This window comes from Nicotiana tomentosiformis, chromosome 4, assembly GCF_000390325.3.
Source record: "Nicotiana tomentosiformis chromosome 4, ASM39032v3, whole genome shotgun sequence".
NCBI lineage: Eukaryota > Viridiplantae > Streptophyta > Magnoliopsida > Solanales > Solanaceae > Nicotiana > Nicotiana tomentosiformis.
Genome location: NC_090815.1, coordinates 113125806 through 113146136, shown reverse-complemented (window position 1 = coordinate 113146136; position 20331 = coordinate 113125806). Strand labels below are relative to the sequence as shown.

Here is a 20331-nt window from a genome sequence, read left to right as displayed (position 1 = left end):
GAAGGCAATCGCTCTTTCGACGGACTCGGTCCAATGATTGAGAGAAGAAGAAGAAGAAGAAGAAGAAGAAGAAGAAGAAAAAGATGATGTCTCGGCTTTGGTGATCCGATCTGCTAAAGCTATCGAGGTCGCCTGACCTTCTGAGCTGATGACGGTTCCTATAACCCAAGTCTCGATCAGAGCGTCCCGAGCGATTCTCTTGGGACTATGATAGTGGGTCATTTGCCTTCTCTTCCGATCTTTTCTGAGGAGGCGTTTAAGGAAGATCGAGAATTGAAGACCCTCTGATATGGGCGGAGGCTCTAGTATAGAGGACCCTTTTCGGGATTGCTTTACTGGAGTCGATGATGCCTCCAACATTAGTGACACTTCTCTTCTCCTAGAAGAGGCCCAACGTTTCATTTCTTGGGTAATGATTTTACTGTGCTTGGTTTCTTCGTTCTTTTCTAAACTTGACTTGTGTTTTTTTCCCTACTGTACAGGTCATTAGCAAGTTTTGAGTTGACCTCAGCCAGTGTGAGGTCGAGATTCAGAAGGTTTCGGGGGAGAGAGATGCTCTCCGGCTTCTTTGCAGCCAAAAGGACGAGGCTATAAAGGACCTCCAAGCAGATTTGGCTAAGGCTCGTAAAGAAGAGGCCGAACTAGATAAGTAGGTGAGCCTCGTTCTGTTAGAGTATGGGTTTGACCCAACTGTGGAAGCTAACCCTTCGTTATCTCAGCTGGAGCAAAAGGTCAAAAAGATCGGGTTGCTTCGAGGAGAAGTTGATCAAATCAAGGCCGAATATGACCGGTGGAAGGAGACTATCGACCACCTGGCAGTAGAAAAAGAAACCATCTTGGCCAAATTATTATCGGTCGATGTTCAGCTTCGAAGCGTCAAGCAAAAGGGTTCGGCTCAGGCCAAGAGGATCGAGGAGCTTGAAACACGGATTGCTGAGGCCAAGGCGGAGGTTGAGTTGTCGAAGGTCATGGCGGACAAGTCCATTGCCGTGTATCGAGCCGATGCTGAGGCTTCTCAAATGGCGGCAAGAGAGGTAGCGGATACCGCCGACACTCGAGCACATTGGATTGCCGAACTTGCTAAGTGTCGGTCTCCGAAGGAGACCCTCGAGGCGATATATGCTCGAGGTTTCAACCTTGCTGAAGAGATAAAAAGGGCTAAAGAACTCGAAGCTGAAGCTGAAGCCTTGGCTTCTGATGGCGATGATGACGATGATGATGATGGTAGCAAGAGCGGGTCTGAAGTTGGGGGGAGCCCGGCGGAGAAGAGACTGCTCTCGTTGATAACCCAGAAGCTTAGCCCTTAGCTTCTTCTATGTCGTATTTATTTATGTAAACCATCCTTGTATATCTATACAAATATCTTTTTCTTTTACTGACTTGCTTCGTGAAGATTTCATTCATGCCTTGCGGATGTTTTCATGAGGATTTAGGTGATTTCATCAACTTCGGCCTTAGTAGCCTTTATGGCCGAGTGAGTGTTCGCTTGGGCTCATAATAAAAGTAGCCCACAGGCTTAGTGGTCGAGTGGGTGCTTGCCTGAACTCGAAAAAGTAGCCCTCAGGCTTAGTAGTCGAGTGAACATTCGAACTCAAAGTAAGATAGCCCTTAGGCTTTGATAATTGAGTGAGTGATTGTTTGGACTCAAAGTAAAATAACCCTTAGGTTTTAATAATTGAGTGAGTGATTGCTCGAACTCGAAGTAAGATAGCCTTTAGGTTTTAATAATTGAGTGAGTGATTATTTCGAACTCGAACTCAGAATATCTTAGCCCGTAGGCTTTTTATGACTGAGTGACTGATTGCTCGAACTCGAAGTAAGATAGCCTTTAGGTTTTAATAATTGAGTGAGTGATTGTTTCAAACTCGAACTCAGAATATCTTAGCCCGTAGGCTTTTTATGACCGAGTGAGTGATTGCTCGAACTCAAAGTAAGATAGCTCTCAGGCTTTAATAATTAAGTGAGTGATTGTTTCAAACTCAAACTCAGAATATCTTAGCCTGTAGGCTTTTTATGACCGAGTGAGTGATTGCTCGAACTCGAAGTAAGATAACCTTTAGGTTTTAATAATTGAGTGAGTGGTTGTTTCGAACACGAACTTAGAATATCTTAGCCCGTAGATCTTTTATGACCGAGTGAGTAATTGCTCGAATTCGAAGTAAGATATCCCTCAAGCTTTAATAATTGAGTGAGTGATTGTTTCGAACTCGAACTCAGAATATCTTAGCCCGTATGCTTCTTATGACCGAGTGAGTGATTGCTCGAACTCGAAGTAAGATAGCCCTCAGGCTTTAATAATTGAGTGAGTGATTGTTTTGAACTCGAACTCATAATATCTTAGCCCGTAGGCTTTTTATGACCGAGTGAGAGATTGCTCGAACTCAAAGTAAGATAGCCCTTAGGCTTTAATAATTGAGTGATTGATTGTTTCGAACTCGAACTCAGAATATCTTAGCCTGTAGGCTTTTTATGATCGCTTGTATCAAAAATCCCTTTGATGGTGGTTGGCCTTTAAGCCTGTTTGAATCATGAAGCAGGAAAATCTTTTCAAAGTGTGAGATATTTGAAAAAGAAGTTCTCATTTATAAGTCATTACACATGTGTTTGTATCTTGTGCCAGAGTTCGAGCAAAACTACGTGGGCATGGTTCGTTTTGACCATTTGGCCCTTACACTTTTCTCTATAGAGACCCTGTTTGTCATGAATTTGATATGGAGCAACTTTCTTGTGCCAAACGTGATTTGATATGTAGCAACTTTCTTGTGCCGAACTTGATTTATTCGCTTGGCATCCCCCTAACATTCGAGGTTGATTATGAAGGATTCTCGGATACTATTCATTTGTCCTCGAGTAGCACATAGTTGTTGTCTCGTTAAAAAACTTGCCGGAAAAACCCATTTGGGATAAAAGCCGAACTTAAGGGAAAAAGAGTACAACGCGATCTTTGAAACCAGAGGTCTTGATGTTTTTCGTCGAATTCCTACAATGAGTTGATGTCGAATATACGTATATAGACGATAGAGGAGAAAATCATACCTTAACAGTAATATCGTTTGAGAACCGATATGTTCCAATTGTTTGGTAATGGTTTTCCATCCATTGCTCCAAGTTTATAAGACCCTTTTCCCGACTATATCAAGGACTTGATAGGGTCCTTCCCAATTTGGGCCGAGCTTCCTTTCATTAGGATCTCGAGTGTTGACGGTGACCTTCCTTAGGACCAAGTCCCCGGCCTTGAAATGACAAAGGTTGGTTCTTCTGTTGTAGTACCTTTCGATTCGTTGTTTTTGTGTAGCCATTCGAACCAGTGCCGCCTCTCGTTTTTCATCTAATAATTCGAGGCTAGTATTCATTGTCTCGTAGTTCGATTCTTCCGATGTATGTTGGAACCTTGCGCTTGGTTCCCCGACTTCGATCGAAATTAGAGCTTCGGACCCATACACTAGGGAAAATGGGGTTGCTCCTGTACTGGATTTAGATGTTGTCCAATATGCCCAAAGGACTTCGGGAAAAATTTCTCTCCACTTTCTTTTAGCTTCGTTCAATCTTTTCTTTATGTTTTGGATGATAATCTTGTTCATTGATTCGGCCTGTCCGTTCTCGCTAGGATGATATGGTGAAGATAGTATTCTTTTTATTTTATGGTCTTTGAGGAATTTTGTCACTTTACCGCTGATAAACTGTCTACCATTGTCGCATGTTATTTCTGCTGGTATCCCAAATCGACACACGATGTGGTCCCAGATGAAATCTATAACCTCTTTTTCCCTTACCTTTTCGAACGTTTGTGCTTCAACCTATTTAGAGAAATAGTCAGTCATAAACAAAATGAATTTAGCTTTACCTGGGGCTGATGGTAGAGGTCCGACGATATCCATTTCCCATTTCATGAATGGCCATGGAGAAATGACCGAATGAAGCTGCTCTACGGGTTGATGGATCATCGGTGCAAACCTTTGACATTTATCATATTTTCAAACGAACTCCTTAGTGTCTTTTTCCATGCTATCCCAGTAGTACCCTTCTCTGATGATTTTGCGAATTAATGGTTCAGCGCCAGAGTGGTTTCCACAAGTGCCTTCATGGACCTCTCGTAAAACATAATCGGTATCTCCTGGTCCCAAACATATTGCCAGTGGTCCGTCAAACGTCCTTCTATATAATGTTCCATCTTCAACCAGCGTGAATCGAGCAGCCTTGGTTCGTAGAACCCTCGATTCTTTAGGGTTCGATGGGAGTATTCCATTCTTTAAATATTCAATATACTTATTCCTCCAATCCCAGGTTAAGCTCGTGGAATTTATTTCGGCATGTCCATCCTCGATTACAGATCTCGAGAGTTGAACGACAGTCCCCGAGTTGATCTTATCTTCCTTGACCGACGACCCCAAATTTGCGAGTGCGTCGGCCTCACAGTTTTGTTCTCGAGGCACATGTTGTAGGGTCCATTCTTTGAAACGGTGTAGAGTTACCTGTAATTTGTCTTAATACCTTTGCATCCTATCTTCTCGAACCTCGAAAGTTTTGTTTACTTGGTTCACCACTAGTAAAGAGTCACATTTGGCTTCAATGACTTCTGCTCCCGGGCTTTTACCTAGCTCGAGACCTATAATCATGGCCTCGTACTCGGCCTCATTGTTAGTTAATCTTGTGGTTTTGATGGATTGTCTAATAATGCCACCTGTGGGAGGTTTCAGTACGATGACAAGCCCGGACCCATTCACATTTGAAGCACCATCTGTGTAGAGGGTCCAAACCTCCTCCGACGTACCTGATTTTAACAAGAGTTCCTTTTCAACTTCGGGTACGAGGGTTGGCGTGAAATCGGCCATGAAGTCCGCTAAAATTTGGGATTTGATGGTCGTACGTGGTTGATATTCGATATCGTACCCACTGAGTTCGACGTCCCATTTGGCCAATCGACCCGATAGTTCGGGCTTGTAAAAAATATTGTGAAGTGGGTAAGTGGTCAAAACGCATATGGGGTGACATTGAAAGTATGGTTTTAACTTTCTAGAGGTGCTTATTAGTACAAGTGCTAATTTCTCTAAGTGAGGGTATCTAGCCTCTGCTTCCCCTAAGGTCCGACTTACATAATAAACAGAAAATTGTGTACCTTGCTCTTCTCGAATTAGGACGCCGCTTAGCGCGATTTTTGATACCGCCAAGTATAAGTACAGCTTCTCATCTATCCTCAGAGTGAGAAGTAGTGGTGGGCTCGATAGGTACCGCTTCAATTGTTCTAGTGCATGTTGGCATTCCGGGGTCCAGGCGAAATCGTTCTTTATTTTGAGTAGAGAGAAGAATTTGTGGCTTCGATCTGATGACCTCGAAATGAATCGGCCTAAGACAGCTATCCGCCTGGTCAGCCTTTGCACTGCTTTCATGCTATCCACGATGGTGACTTCTTCGATGGCCTTAATTTTGTCGGAGTTGATCTCGATTCCCCGATTGTTTACCATGAAACCAAGGACCTTGCCTGATCCAACCCCAAAAGCACATTTCTCGGGGTTGAGATTCATGTTGTATTTCCTTAAGATCTTGAACGTTTCCTGCAAATGAGTCAAATGGTCCTCTGCGTGCAGGGACATAACTAGCATGTTATCAATGTAAACTTCCATAGACTTACCTATTTGTTCTGCGAACATTTTATTCACTAGGCGTTGGTAAGTAGCTCCTGCGTTTTTTAGCCCGAATGGCATTACATTATAGCAATAGGTTCCATACTTGGTGATAAATGAAGTCTTTTCTTGGTCCTCCGGGTTCATTCGAATTTGATTGTATCCGGAGTAGGCGTCGAGAAAAGTAAGGATCTCGTGGCCAACTGTGGCATCGATCATGCGATCGATGCTAGGCAGTGGAAAAGAATCTTTGGGGCATGCTTTGTTTAGATCTTTATAATCTACGCACATTCTAAGTTTGTTCCCCCTATTAGGGACTACAACTACGTTGGCTAATCACTCGGGATATTTTACTTCACGAATTGACCCTATTTTGAGAAGTTTAGTTACCTCATCCTTTACAAATGCGTGTTTTACCTCGGACTGAGGTCTTCTTTTTTGCGTCACCAGCTTGAACTTAGGGTCCAAGCTCAGCTGGTGCGTTGTTATTGACGGTGGGATCCCTGTCATGTCTAAATGGGACCAAGCAAAATAGTCTATATTATCGATAAGAAATTGAATGAGTTTTTTCCTTAGTTCGGGGGTCAATCCCATTCCCAAGTATACCTTTCTCTAGGGCAGATATTCGATTAATATAACCTGCTCCAGTTCTTCGATCGTAGATTTGGTGGCGTCAGAGTCGTCGGGGATGATGAAAGCCCGAGGTGTCAGAAACTCTTTCTCGTCATCCTCTATTTCCTGTTCCACCGGTTTGGTCGAGACTGGTGGCTGTAATTGCTATTTGGTTTCTCGTCTATCTTTAGTGCTCGATATTTTCGAGACCGATAGCGTCGGTATCGGTGTTACCTCATCGACCGCAAATATTTCCTTCGCAGCATGTTGCTCCCCGTATATTGTTTTCATGTCGTCCGACGTAGGAAATTTCATCACTTAGTGGGGGGTCGAAGGCACTGCCTTCATATTGTGGATCCAAGGTCTTCCGAGTAGGGCATTGTACCTCATATCCCCTTTGATTATGTGGAATTTGGTATTTTGGATGGTTCCATCTACATTCACTGGTAGAGTAATCTCCCCTTTAGTCGTTTCACTGGCCATATTGAAACTGTTCAAGACCCAAGCTGCGGGCATGACTTGATTCTGCAAACCGAACTGCTCCACTACCCAAGATCGGATGATATTCGCAGAGCTACCTAGATCCACTAAAACACGCTTAACTTGAGCTTTATTTAATATGATAGAAATTACCAAAGCGTCATTGTGAGGTTGAGAGATGCCCTCAGCTTCTTCGATTCTGAATGATAAAGTGTCCTCGGATACATAACCTCGAGTTCATTTTTCCCCTGTAGCCGGTATCTTGCCGTACTTAAGAACGGGTCCCTGTGGAGTATCGACCCCACCGATGATCATATGAATGATATGTAGAGGTTCCTCTTGTTCATCATTTTTGTTGGCGTCCCTTTCTCTGAAGTGATTTTTGGCTCGGTCACTGAGGAACTCTCGAAGGTGGCCCTCATCGAATAGGCGGGCTACTTCTTCTCTTAATTGTCTGCAATCCTCGGTCCTGTGGCCATGCGTGCCATGATACTTGCACATCGAATTTGGGTTTCTTTGGGAAGGGTCGGTTTGCATGGGTCTGGGCCACCTAGTATCTTTGATTCTTCCGATCGCTGATGCAATGCCCAATGCGTCGACGCTGAAATTGTACTCCGATAGCCGAGGTGCCTCTATAGGATCGATATATTTATCGAAACCACTCTTGCTCATAAGCCCCCGATAATTTTGTCCTCGATCACTCCTTCGATTGTTTCGAGCGGAATTGCGTGCTGAGCCGTTGTTCATTCAATCTGCGACGTACGATTGATATCGGTCTCTTTTCGACCTTCGTTCTCTGTCGATATCCCTCTGGTTTTTAATAGCTGCCCTGTTCTGGTGCATGGATCCGGAAGAAGTTCTCAACTGGTCATCTTCGACCCTGATTTTTGACTGATATCGGTTGTGTACATCCGCCCAAGTTATTGCTGGATACTCGATCAAATTTTGCTTCAGCCGACATAATGCTATTGAACTTTGCTCATTCAACCCTTGGGTGAAAGCTTGGACGGCCCAGTCGTCTGTGACTAGTGGCAATTCCATGCGTTCCATTTGAAATCGGGACACGAACTCCCATTCCATTTGAAATCGGGACACGTTCCATTTCATTACCGCTTTGCTTTACTTTGAAGAGGTCCGATTTCCTTGTTGCAACCTTTATGGCACCAGCATGTGCCTTTACAAACGAATCCGCTAACATGGCAAAAGAATCGATGGAATTTGGGGGAAAATTATGATACCAAATCATCACTCCCTTCGAAAGGGTCTCTCCGAATTTTTTCAATAACACGGATTCGATCTCATCGTCTCCCAAATGGTTACCCTTGATGGCACACGTGTAAGAGGTGACGTGTTCGTTGGGATCGGTCGTACCGTTATATTTGAAAATTTTGGGCATAGGGAATTTTTTGGGGATTGGTTTTGGGGCTGCACTCGAGGGAAAAAGGCTTTTGGATGAATTTCTTCGAATCCAGCCCTTTTATCATTGGTGGAGCTCCCGGGATCTGACCGACCCTAGAATTATATGTTTCTACTTTTTTATCATTGGTTTCGACTCGTTTTGTGAGTTCCTCGAGCAATCTAGTAATTTCGGGAGTAGTCCCCGATTCTTGCTCGTTTGACTTCACTATGGCTGGCTCCGTTCTGTAGGTGATTTCCCGAAGCGAATCGGGCTCCGACCTGCTTTGTACCTGAGTTTGGCTCTACAATTGAGCTATCGCTATTTGTTGGGCTTGTAACATCTCGAAGATCATCCGTAAGCTGACTCCGATCTCCTTCACGTTATAGGTGTCTCGAGCTACGGATCGAGTACCCCCTGAATGCTTTTTTCCGGTTCGGAACGTTGATTCGGCTCAAGAGCCACTTGTGAATTGACATCTAGTGGTACTTAAACTCGGATTTTAGGTACTTCGACTCGAGCTTCAGTGACATCGTTAAGTGGCCTTCCGGCCCTGGGTATCAAGTTGTTAGTTTCATCCTGAAGGCCGGCTTCGTGGTCGATAGGTAAAACCATAAATCGAGGGTTTGCCATTGCTGATTCGGAGTTGTAAACTGGTGCATATTGTGGATTTGTATCAAACAACCATTGTTATCCTTAGCCCCACGTGGGCGCCAAACTGTTTACCGGAAAAATCGGATATAGTTAAATTTATAAGTAGTTCTAAGGATATGTGATATAGCTTGACATAAATCGTACATAGAAGTGAAAATATTTAGATTCTTGGCTATAGAAATGTGTTATAAACTATTGAACTAGAAGAGTGAGTATGCTAAGTAAAACAAGCTTAAGAGATTTATTCTTAAATGAATAGAAGTAGTCTTTTCTTACAATGTGTCCACCCCCTTGTGCTTACAAGGATTCCCCCATTTATAGTAGAGGGATATTACTTTATTTATAATAAAAATATATAGTGGAGAACCTATGATGAATTGTCTCTTCCTCGATTCCTGCCAAGATTCTCTCTTCTAGTACGGTTGCAACGGCTCCTGTCTGCGAGTTCGATACTGGCTCGAGCTAGATACTGGGTCGAGCGCTCGGCCTTGAGTTCGAGTTCAACATTCGGGGTGAGTGTTAATCGGTCTGTGCATCTCCGACAACCTTCTCTTTGCCTTGCGGTTCGATTTGGTCATGGGCTTGATAATGATACCGAGCCGATTCCTCGATCGGTCTTGGAGCTCAAGGCTTGTTTGTACTATCCTCGGAACTCGTATCGAGCTCTCACTTCGATCGCTTACCATTCGAACTCGATCAAACGTACGGAGGCCGAAATCTATTTCGACCGTATACAATATTTAATTAGATTAAAAGGAGCTTAAAGACAACCAAGTATCATTGGAAACAACAATAACAACAATACCATCATATCCAATGTGATCCCATAAGTAGGGTCTGAAAAGGGTAAATATATATAGAACTTACCCTGCCTTATCTAAAGTAGATAGGCTATTTCTAATAAACCATGGACTCAAGCATTACAAAGTCATACTTTATAGGAATATAGGAAGAAAAAAAAAAGTTATAATTTGCGTATCATACGCTAAAACTTTATATAGTATAGGGAGTAACAGTAGTATGCTCTAGCTTAGTGGTGGCAAAATAGATTAAAAAATAGTTATTCATCCATAATATCCATTAAAATGGATTGGATAATGAATTTTTAAAAAAAACGGGTCAAATATGGATAAGAACCATATTATCCACTTAGAAAATGAATAACCAATAGACGACTAATGAGTTTAACTTTTACATTTGTAAAGCCTCAAATTGGGGGTTTCTCAAGTTTGGGAGAATAGGAATTCTTCCAAAAATGATCATACTCAAGAAGCCATGGATAATATGAATATCCACATTATCTACCGGTTTATCCATTATTTATCCGTATTAAATATGGATAGGATCGGATAATTTATCCGTTTTTACATTACCCGTTTTCGACATGAATCATATCCGACCCGACCGGTCCGTTTTCCACCCCTAATCTAGCTTTCATGTTAGTTTAATCCATTTTACGAAACTTGGTTAAGATAAAGGGAATAGTTTTTTAATTAATTGTTCTACAGATTAATCTGAATCTGAGTTTTTTAACTTTTCATAACCAGTAGTGATGGCAAAGCAACTTGGAGAGTATATAATAGTGTTAAAGTAGAAAAAAGGATTAGCGTATGGCCTAAAGCGAAGCATGAACTGAATTTCTTAATCTGGCATTTGATGATGTTTAAAGTTAAAGAATCTGATTAGGCAAATACTCTTTAGGAGATTCTTCTCTTTTGAGGTATAAAACCCATCATTGCTAGTTGGGCAGGACCACAAACTCAAAATAAAACGGCCCACTAAAAGCCCATAATAAGCCGCATGCGTGATCTCTGGTTTGTCTATTACATTTTCGAGTTTTTACATGGTTTAATTATGATATCTTAATCACTAAACTGTTTTTAATGAATATTGTTTAGTTAATTATGGTAACTGAGGCTTTCATAATTACAATAAAGAATTTTGGAAACAAGCCGTGCAACTTTTCCAGTACAGATTACTTATTACTAATGCACAATGCACTCGTAAATATACATTCACACATTTCATTTGTGCTAATTGATCATTTTTTACATTGACAAATTGGATTTGAAGGAAACATATTTTATTATAAAGCTTTGAAAGATCTCTACAATTCTTCACTCTTCTCCGCAATTGAAAATAATTAGCAATATCCCCATTTTATAATATTAGAAAACCTACTTTAGCTTAAAACATGAAAACATATATTCCTATATAATTTTGACTACAAATCTTAAATAAGCTTGCATATATTAAATCCTATATGATTTTAATTTCATACAACAACAACATACCCAGTATTATCCCATACCGTGGGGTTTGAGGAGAGTAGTGTGTACGCAGACCGTACCACTACCTTGTGAGGATTTTCCAATAGACCATCGACTCAGAAAAGTATAAGCACCACATTAATGAAAATAAAGACAAGAAGGGACATACTACAAATTTGAATTAATTTTCCAATAAGATTAGAGTGGACAATGGCTTCTCATTAGGTTAGTGTTATTTTGGTCATGATTTTGGTTTTAAGTTTATGTTTTGACTAGTTTGCTTGCTACTTTTCCAATTGTGAACAACTATATAATTGCAAGGCTCAAACTCCGGATTCTTTTCCTTCAAAAGTTACTGTTAGTTGTTACTATACTTTCGTCAGTTTTATCTTTACCCTCTAAAAGGGAAGTTGGATAAAAGGAAAGTAAAAACTGCAAGTGGAGATCCATTAAGAAGAAAAACAGAAAAACTCGGATGTGTCTATATTTGCATAATTTGCATAGTCAGTATCACCAAAAATAGCATGTACTAGTAAGTACTACATTGTATAAAGATATATATTATATACAGTAATACAGACTTGACGTCCACCATCAAAACAAAAATCTAATTATTGAATCTTGGTAGGCGTTTGGACATAAGAAATGTGAAATTTGGAAAACATAGTTTTTAAAGTTAAGCTGAAAAAAAATATTTACAAATTAAAATTATTTTTAGACATGCATTCACTTGAAAAAGATTTTAAGAATTTTCTCATGAATATTAAATCTCAAAGATTTAAAGTAATACAATTTCATGAGTGAGCTAAGCTAGAAATCATATTAATAGTACCGGATATCTCCATTGTTAAGTCAATATATATTTATTTAGAACTGAAATTAGAACTTTCATTTATAGCCCACAAACTCCATTTCAAACTTTGAAGTTTTACATTTCTTAATTTTTGGTTTGCATAAAACTTTATCTATATATTTTTTTAAGTTTCAACAAGAAATGAACGAAAATTGCAAGTATATCTCGTATACTAGCCCCTAAATCCTAATCCATCCCTCGGGTTGCTGGGAATACCCCATTCAGCTGTAATGAGAGCAATGATTTGATGTGAGTGCCCACACTGTTAGGTTTGGTGTGCCATCTCAATCATCTCTTATTTATCTTATCATCATATTTGTCCTTGAAACATTTGAAGCATAAGTTTTCCAAAATTTGTAAATTAAGATACTTGTAATAATTTGTGCATATTGTACAGCATTTTTCCTTCTAGAAATTTCAGAAGACTTTTACCTTTGAATTTTTGTTTTCTGTGACACTACTATTATTTGGAAATTCAATTTATTTTTGTTTACTAGATTATTTTTTAAAACATTTGAAAAGTATGCTTAACTATAAGAAATTGTGAATTATAATTTCGTATATATTTAAATTTTACTTAAACTTTTCATGGATACTAGTATGTCCAAATTCACATAAGAATAAAAACAAATTCTACAACATAGTGCAAATATATTTAGATCCTTTTAAAATTTTTAAAAAGATTGGCAAGTAATATTTTTAACTAGTTTTTTTGCCTAAATAATGGAGTTGCTAAAATCTTTTTTTTTTAATTTTATTTATTTATTTATTTATTTTGCATCAGGCAATTTACTAATATACATGTAACAACCTATTTGGTAAATACAATAATTTGAACAAACACAAGTTTCTCAACAAAATATAATTGGAAAACATGGGTATGAATTAGCAAACCAGAGACTTATAGTACCACAGTAATAATATGTACCCCTTGAAAGTCCACGCCAAATTCAGATAATCCTAGATGATAGATCTAGTAATTCAACTATCCACATGCATTACATTTTGAATTATTAGTACCTATCACGTTATAATAAATCGTCGATGTAGAACTAGATAATTTCCGTGACGCAATTAAAAGCTTTCTTGACTAATATGTGGAATTTTGTAAAAGTTTGCTGATTCTTATTATGATCCACGTAATATTATGAAAATAAAGTATAATCATGTATTAATTCTTTAAAATCTTATAACTGTATCACAAGTACAAGATCAGAAGCTTATTACCTAAAGCTAGAGACACTAACGAATTATCCCTGTAGATAATAGAGCTAATTAATCTCATTGTGTAGTAGCTTCCTTTTCTGGATGTTGATAAACCTGGATTATCGTGTGCTATCATTATCATTTGCTCCTTATAAGCATTAATTTAACTTTGGAATAGTTCGTATATATATATATTGATCGTTCTGATATGTTAAAAATTTATATAAATGAAACATTTTAAATAATTATTGACTTTATATAAATACCGGATGTAAAAGAAAAGTTTCAAAAGGATCTGTACTCATGAATCAATAACAATAACAACAACATATTCGGTATATTCTCATTGAAAGAGTTTGGGGATAATATTGTGTACGCAGACCTTAGCCCTACCTTATATAGATAGGGATGTTGTTTCCAATAAAGAAACAATAGCGAAGAAGCATGGTGAAAATAGTAAAGACAAGAAAAGTAACAACAACAAAATAATAAAGCAATAAAATAATCGAAGCATAAGAATCCACAAATAAAAATTTTGAATCGATAATCAAATATAGGTCCAAAAATGGATCAAGAATTGGAAAGGGGAGCTAATAAGGCGTTAATTTAGGAAAAAGCTAGAATTTCCAGCTAATAAGAGAGTATTGACCGGACAACATGGTTTGACCGAAGTTTAAGGTTGGGACATTAGGTACAGTGTCTCTAAATGAAAAAAATATAGAGAGTATAAAGACGGGCAGCCCTACAGCTGGAAACAGTACTAGGACAATGAGGTAAAATTATGGGGGATTAGATTCCCTAATTCCTTATGTTCTGAGGACCCCAAAGGGCCAAAGCGAAGAAATTAATTCTTAAAAATAATTAATTTTATTTTAGAAAAGAAAAAAGATAGGACTGACACATCAATTAACAAACAAATGGAAACCAGAGAGTTATATTCAGTACTAGTTTGTCAACAGCACCACTATCTTTTCAATTTGTACAATCTTAAACCTCACACTTTACTCTCTACCCCTCAATCAAAGCAAGCATCTTTTCCACACGGCTTGGGCCCCCAATTGCCCCTTTTCCATTTTATTAAAATTCTTATAAACTCAATATTGTACTATTGAGAAGCAGAAATTCCAACTCTATTCTATTTTTATAATACTATTCTTATTAGTATTCATAGAGTCAGAAGTTTTTGATATTAAGAATCTAAAGAAATTTGAGTTAATTATGTAAAATATTATTTTACAAAATTAAGTAATCACTCCAAATTCATGTTGAGATTAGGTTCCTATTTGGCCATAGATTTTGACAACTTTTTTTTCAAAATTTTTTGAGGTCATAGATTATGATAAGTTTTTGAAAAAAAAATTGATTTTTTTTTTCAAGTTTCCAAAAGCTAGTTTAGCGTAGTTTTTGGGTGAAATTTTTTCTTCCACTCACAAAAATTCAAATTATTTTTCAAATAAAATACATGTCCAAGCACAATTTAAACTTCCAAAAATTATTTTTCAAAACACCTTCAAAAACTATTTTTTTAAGTTTCAACCAACTCCATATCCAAATGCTAGCTAGATAATTGATTCTTATACTTCGAATCTGTTTTTTTTTTTTTGGAATAAAGGGACTTAGTTAAAGAAACTATAGTATTTGTTTCATATTATTGGACATGAAGATTGTAAGTTAAATTGAGTGTGCATCAAATGCTAATGGTAAAGTAGAAAAGTGTACTGCTTGTTAGTTTGCCCTATCTTCCAGTTTTAGAGATAATTTAATTTTAAATTTTTATTTTACATATAATAAGATAATTTATAACTATACAAATATTTATAATTATTTTAAATCATAAGTTTTTAAAAAATAAATTCTTAAATTTCATGTCTAATCAAATGGTACCAGTAAATTAGAATTAGTAAACAATATGATTACTGCTTCAACCCTCTATCTAAATTTTCTAGTTGGGAATATCACATCCTATCTCCATATTTGTACAAGCATCAAGCAAGAGTGCAGGCTAGTACAGTAGTAAGTAAATAGTATCATCAATCAAATTTGAGATGTGATTTGGTGGGCCATGACATGCATATATAGCACACAACAGTAGAAATGAACAGTACAACTCATGAATTTTAATGGACCACAGAACAACAAGAAGATGAGTTCTAAGTAGAAAGAATTGTTAGGTTAGTTGGCACTGAGAAAAAATGAGTGTGTAACAGCAAAGAGAACACAGTTGGCAAAATGTGTCAGTTAAAAATTAGAAAAAAAGAAAAAGTTATACTATCAAGCTTGGCCTTCAAGAGAAGAACAATAACCTCTCCAATCTAATGTAAGTATGTGAAATCATTTATTAATTGAAATTAAAAAAAGTACTAGCATAATGTATAGGAATGAGTGTATGTAGGAGTAATATTTTAAAAGGAAAGGAAATTACAAGGAGTAAAGTATGGGGAAAAAGGGAAGGATTAGGTTCTGTAATAATTTAAGCAACCATTTCTGTAAGAGCAGTTGGCAGTAGTTAGTATGTCTTTTAAAATCATACATGTCACCATTTTGCTTGGGCTGGTAAAACACCTTTCACTCCCTCTTTCTTCCTTTTTTATTTTTATTTATAACTATCTTCTTGTTATCATTTTCTCTTTCTCTATAATTGTTGTATTTGATCTATAAAGTTTGCTGCTTTCTTTGCTGCTTCTGTAGAATTTAAGTGCTGTAAAAGGGGGTACTATCATAAACCCAATTCAGGTTACTGTATGCTATATAATTGGGGTTAGAATTTAGTGCTTTTTATTGTCATTTTTAGCTTACATATTTCAGAATATTTGAAAAGTCTCGTTGAGTCTATTCTTTTTCTTGATACTTGTGGGGCTTTGTCTTTGATTCTAAGCTTCAGCTAAGACAATTGGTATATTTCCCTAACAAGAACCTTACTTTCTTTGACACCCCATTCTCTTCCCCCATATTGAATTTGCTGGAAGTTAAAAAGCACAGTTAAGATTAATGTGAAGCTTGTAACTTTCTCTCTGCTGTTTTTAACAAGTAAACAAAAGGAATCTGCTTTCTTTTCACTAGCTGTTATTTCACCAATGCTTTTCACTACGTTCATTGTCTACTTTATGCTCTGAAAGTTTCATACTTTCTTGTCTCTGGTAATTACTTTTTCCTTCATTAGACTAGGCTTGATCCTAGTGTTCTTGAAATAAGAGGGGGTTAAAGATTTTATGCCTGCTACTTTGGATTTTTGTTTTCTTTTTTACCTTTGTGTGTGTCTGTAGGATTTGAGAGATTTCTTTTGCTTTAACCTCTTTCTTCTCATCAGTCCTATAAAGCTGCCAAGGTTATTTTGTTCCTTGTTGAGTCCTGCAAGATATTACTACCAGCTCTTTTTGGTCAAACCCCACTTTACCTTTTTTTTTTTTTTTTTTTAAACACACTGTTCTTTCCTTTCTGTCAAATAGCAATCAACTCTTGGCTTGGTTAAAAACATTGCATTGGTGTTGCCTTTTTGAAGGTGCACACGGACTGAGTCCCAATAAAATTTGTAGATCTTTCAATTCTTGAAAATGGGTAGTAAGGATAATGGTGATATGAGGCTACAACATAGAAATGGTGGTGATACTTCCTTTAATTGCCCTTCTTCAATGCCCATTGTTGACCCTTTTAGTGGTTCTGGTTGGGATCCACTTCTGTCATTGAATCAAAAGGAGAGTTTTAAAGGATCTTCAGTTGTTGGTCACAATGAGTTTGCCAATTTGCCTTACCAATCATCTCACTTTAGTCACTATCCATCTGATCCAAATCTTGTTGACATGGTCCCCAAGTTTCCAGCTTTTGGAAATGAAAGTTTCTCAGAATTAGTCAATACTTTTCCTTTACAAGAACAGCTTAGAGGGGAAAGTTGTTATCCTAACTATGTCAAGAACAGAGGAATTCCCACTGAAGGAGCTTTCTCAAAAGGTCCACATTCCCAAGAAGAGTGCCAAATTTCAGGTGAAGGTGCTGTGGAGGCTTCACCTAATGGGAAGAGGAAAATTTCAGGAAACCATTCTCTATCCAATGTCGGCAAGGTATTGTGTCATCTTTTTAAGTCTTTCCAATTATCAGTATATATGCTAGCAGATGTATAGATGTAGCTTTAGAACAATGGCTTCAATTGAATCCAATATATGTGGGGGAAAAAACAGTAAAATTCAACAAAGTCTAATTTCTGAACTCATAATTTCAGTTTTTAAAAGTACAATGAGTTTATGCCAAGAACTAATAGTGGAGCCAGGATTTTCACTAAGGGTGTCAAAAATTTAAAGAAGTAAATACACAAAGAAGTGAAGGGGATTCAATACATAGTATATATTCATAAAAAATAATTTTTAGTCATCTAAATAGTGTAATTTTCCGGCGAAGGGGTGTGACAGCCCTTGGAGCTATGTGGCTCCACGGCCAAGAACATTAAAGGTTGAACTATCAAGTTCAAATCCCTGATCCGCCTTTGATTCTAGTATGAGATATCCACTTAGGTTTTTGTTCTTTTTTCACTGTAGAATGTTGAAGGAGAGCTGCAGAAGGCTTCATCAAGGGATAATTCAGACTGTTCAAAAGAGCAAGATGGGAAAAGACACAAAACAGACCAAAATAATAGCTCTAATTTAAGGAGCAAGGAAGCAGGGAAACAAGTTAAGGAAGATTCTGATGGTGGGGAACCTCCTAAGGATAATTATGTTCATATCAGGGCTAAAAGAGGTCAAGCCACAAATAGCCACAGCCTTGCCGAAAGGGTAAATCCAAAAGATAATTGTGCAATTCAATCTTAAGCTCATTTACCTTTTTAGACATATTGAATGAATCTCCAATGTCTTTTTTGGTTGACAGGTGAGGAGAGAAAGGATCAGCGAGAGGATGAGATTGCTTCAAGAGCTAGTCCCAGGCTGTAATAAGGTAGTTACTGGTTCTATTGTTGCTTAAGTTATTGGTTATTTGTGATATATGGTTAAAAATTGATAACTTTTGTTCCAACAGATAACTGGGAAAGCAGTGATGCTTGATGAGATTATCAACTACGTGCAATCGCTGCAACAGCAGGTTGAGGTAAATATGTTGATAGTTTATAACTATAGCCATTGGTTCTTGATTCCGTGTTTACCGTGCCTGAGTAGATTGAATCTTGATCTTACCATTAAAACACAGTTCTAGCTAGACGCAACTAAAGCGTGTAGGAATTCCCTAACGGTGCTTCATTGTAGGATTACCATATAGATCAAAGTTCTGTTTCGGGAATAGTAAGGTTGGCCTGACAGATTAAGTTGAGGCGGATTCAATCACATGTTATCCCTGCAAAATGAGTATTAATGGACAAGGATTGTGTTCTTTGTGCAGAAAACAAATTTCTTTTTTCCGTTCACGCTTTAACTCCATGCTTTCCAGACTGATTAAACTGATACCAAATTCATGTTCTTTGGTGCTGCAGTTCCTGTCAATGAAACTTGCTACTGTAAATCCGGAACTGAACTTCGATATCGATCGTATTTTATCAAAAGAGGTAAGTTTAAGAATAATTGCTGTGGTTATCCATATTAGTTTTTACCAAGAAGTTTAAAATTCATGTGCCTTATTCTTAAATGTAGATGCTCCATCAGCAAACGAGCAATGCAGTTCTTCTTGGTCTTGGTCCTGGAATGAGTTCCTCTCTTCCTTTTCCTGGAATTTCACATGGGAGTTTTACTGGTATGCCGGGAACTACACCACCCTTCCACCCCTTGCCCCAGGTATAAGCAAAGACATTCTGCTCCCGATGTTTACGCTTAGCAAATACATGAAATGAATTTGCATATAAACTTATTCATTCTTAGTTTGATATAGGACTCGGGAAGAGGAGCCTTGGAGTAACGGTAAAGTTGTCTCCGTGTGACCTATAGATCACGGGTTCGAGCCGTGGAATTAGCCACATATGCTCTTGCATTAGGGTAGGCTGCCTATATCACACCCCTTTGGGGTGCAGCCCTTCCCTGGACCGTGCATAAACGCAGGATGCTTCGTGCACCAGTTTGATATATGACTCATACTGTTAAATTATTTTGTTTGGTGTAGAATACAGAGCATTTGGGAGTATTTTCCATCTCTCATCCTAGTTGCACATTCTACTCAACTTCAAAGAAATGATATAATCAAAACCTACTACTTTTCATGCAGAATGTATGGGACAATGAACTCCAAAGCCTTCTTCAAATGGGATTTGAAACAAATTCCTCTATGAGCAATATAGTAGGACCAAATGGTAATAACCATTAGCTACTACTACATTTTATTTTTTGAAGAACGTTTTCTCTCTTGTTTTATTTTTCTATTTCTTATAAAATTGATGTCATATAAGCAGGGCGGTCGAAGTTGGATCTGTAGATTTCAGGACAGATGTTTGTGTTATGTACCATGATCAGAAGATTCAATTACCCTAATTGACTGCAAAATCTGTTTGCATATTGGACAGAAGATATAGTGAAACTTTACTTTAATTTTCTGGAGTTGTATAGGTTATTAGCTCCTAACTCATTTTGTGTTCTTCGAGTTTTAGCAGAAGAGATTATTTTTAGATTTAAGAAATGACTGTACATTGAAAGCAAGACATCATTTGGGGTTAGATGGCTTGTTTCAATTGTGTTTGTGCAAGCGTAAGAATTTGTTTTTAAGCTTTACGAGGATTTTGAGAGAAAAACATTGATTATTTTCTTGTAAAGTCTTGTGATATCGGGAAAATAGACGGAATGGAACATTAATATATCATTGTTTCTTTTTTCTTTTTAGACGAGCTCAATCTTGAGCTTATCAATTTCTAGTTTTACTACTGCAATCTTGCCTTATTGAACAAAGGATCCGATTAGAGCCTGATATATGCTTGGGGCACTGGGCCGGCCCAATCCAACCCGTGATTTAATAAGGTTAGACTAAGATTTTCGGAGTCCATTTAAAAACGTGGCTTTAAGCTTGGCACAAATAAGCCAGTAGCCCATATGGCTTAACCGATGCTTGGTTGGGTCGGCTTGTGGGCTTAATAACGTATTTAATTAAAAATATAAAAAAATATAGAGAACTAAAAATAACAAGAAGAGTAGTCCAATCTTAAACTAGCAATTTTTTTATGTGAATATAAATACTTTTTGTTCTTAAAATTTTAGTTATTTCTTAATGTTTAACTAATTAACATTGCATATAATTATAAATTTAGATGAAAATGAAGATGTTGGTGAAGATGATTTGTTAGTG

The 20331-nt window shown here is 37.7% G+C and overlaps 1 protein-coding gene across 4 annotated transcripts; it reads left to right on the top strand.

The window, feature by feature from the left end:
- The first annotated feature begins 15238 nt into the window (after positions 1 to 15238).
- Positions 15239 to 19871, top strand: LOC104087777 (transcription factor bHLH74). 4 transcript variants are annotated; one of them, XM_070200166.1, is made up of 9 exons: positions 15239 to 15409; positions 16592 to 17147; positions 17619 to 17852; positions 17947 to 18012; positions 18094 to 18162; positions 18542 to 18613; positions 18699 to 18839; positions 19264 to 19348; positions 19445 to 19871. In XM_070200166.1, the coding sequence occupies exons 2-9, from the start codon at positions 16644 to 16646 to the stop codon at positions 19468 to 19470; spliced, it is 1197 nt and encodes a 398-aa protein (XP_070056267.1). In that variant the 5' UTR covers positions 15239 to 15409; positions 16592 to 16643; the 3' UTR covers positions 19471 to 19871. The 4 variants fall into 4 exon arrangements, with proteins under 4 accessions (XP_070056267.1, XP_070056268.1, XP_009590631.1 ...); XM_070200167.1 differs by lacking the exon at positions 15239 to 15409 and adding an exon at positions 15420 to 15645; XM_009592336.3 differs by lacking the exon at positions 15239 to 15409 and having other exon boundaries at positions 15652 to 17147; positions 19448 to 19871.
- The last annotated feature ends 460 nt before the right edge of the window (positions 19872 to 20331 follow it).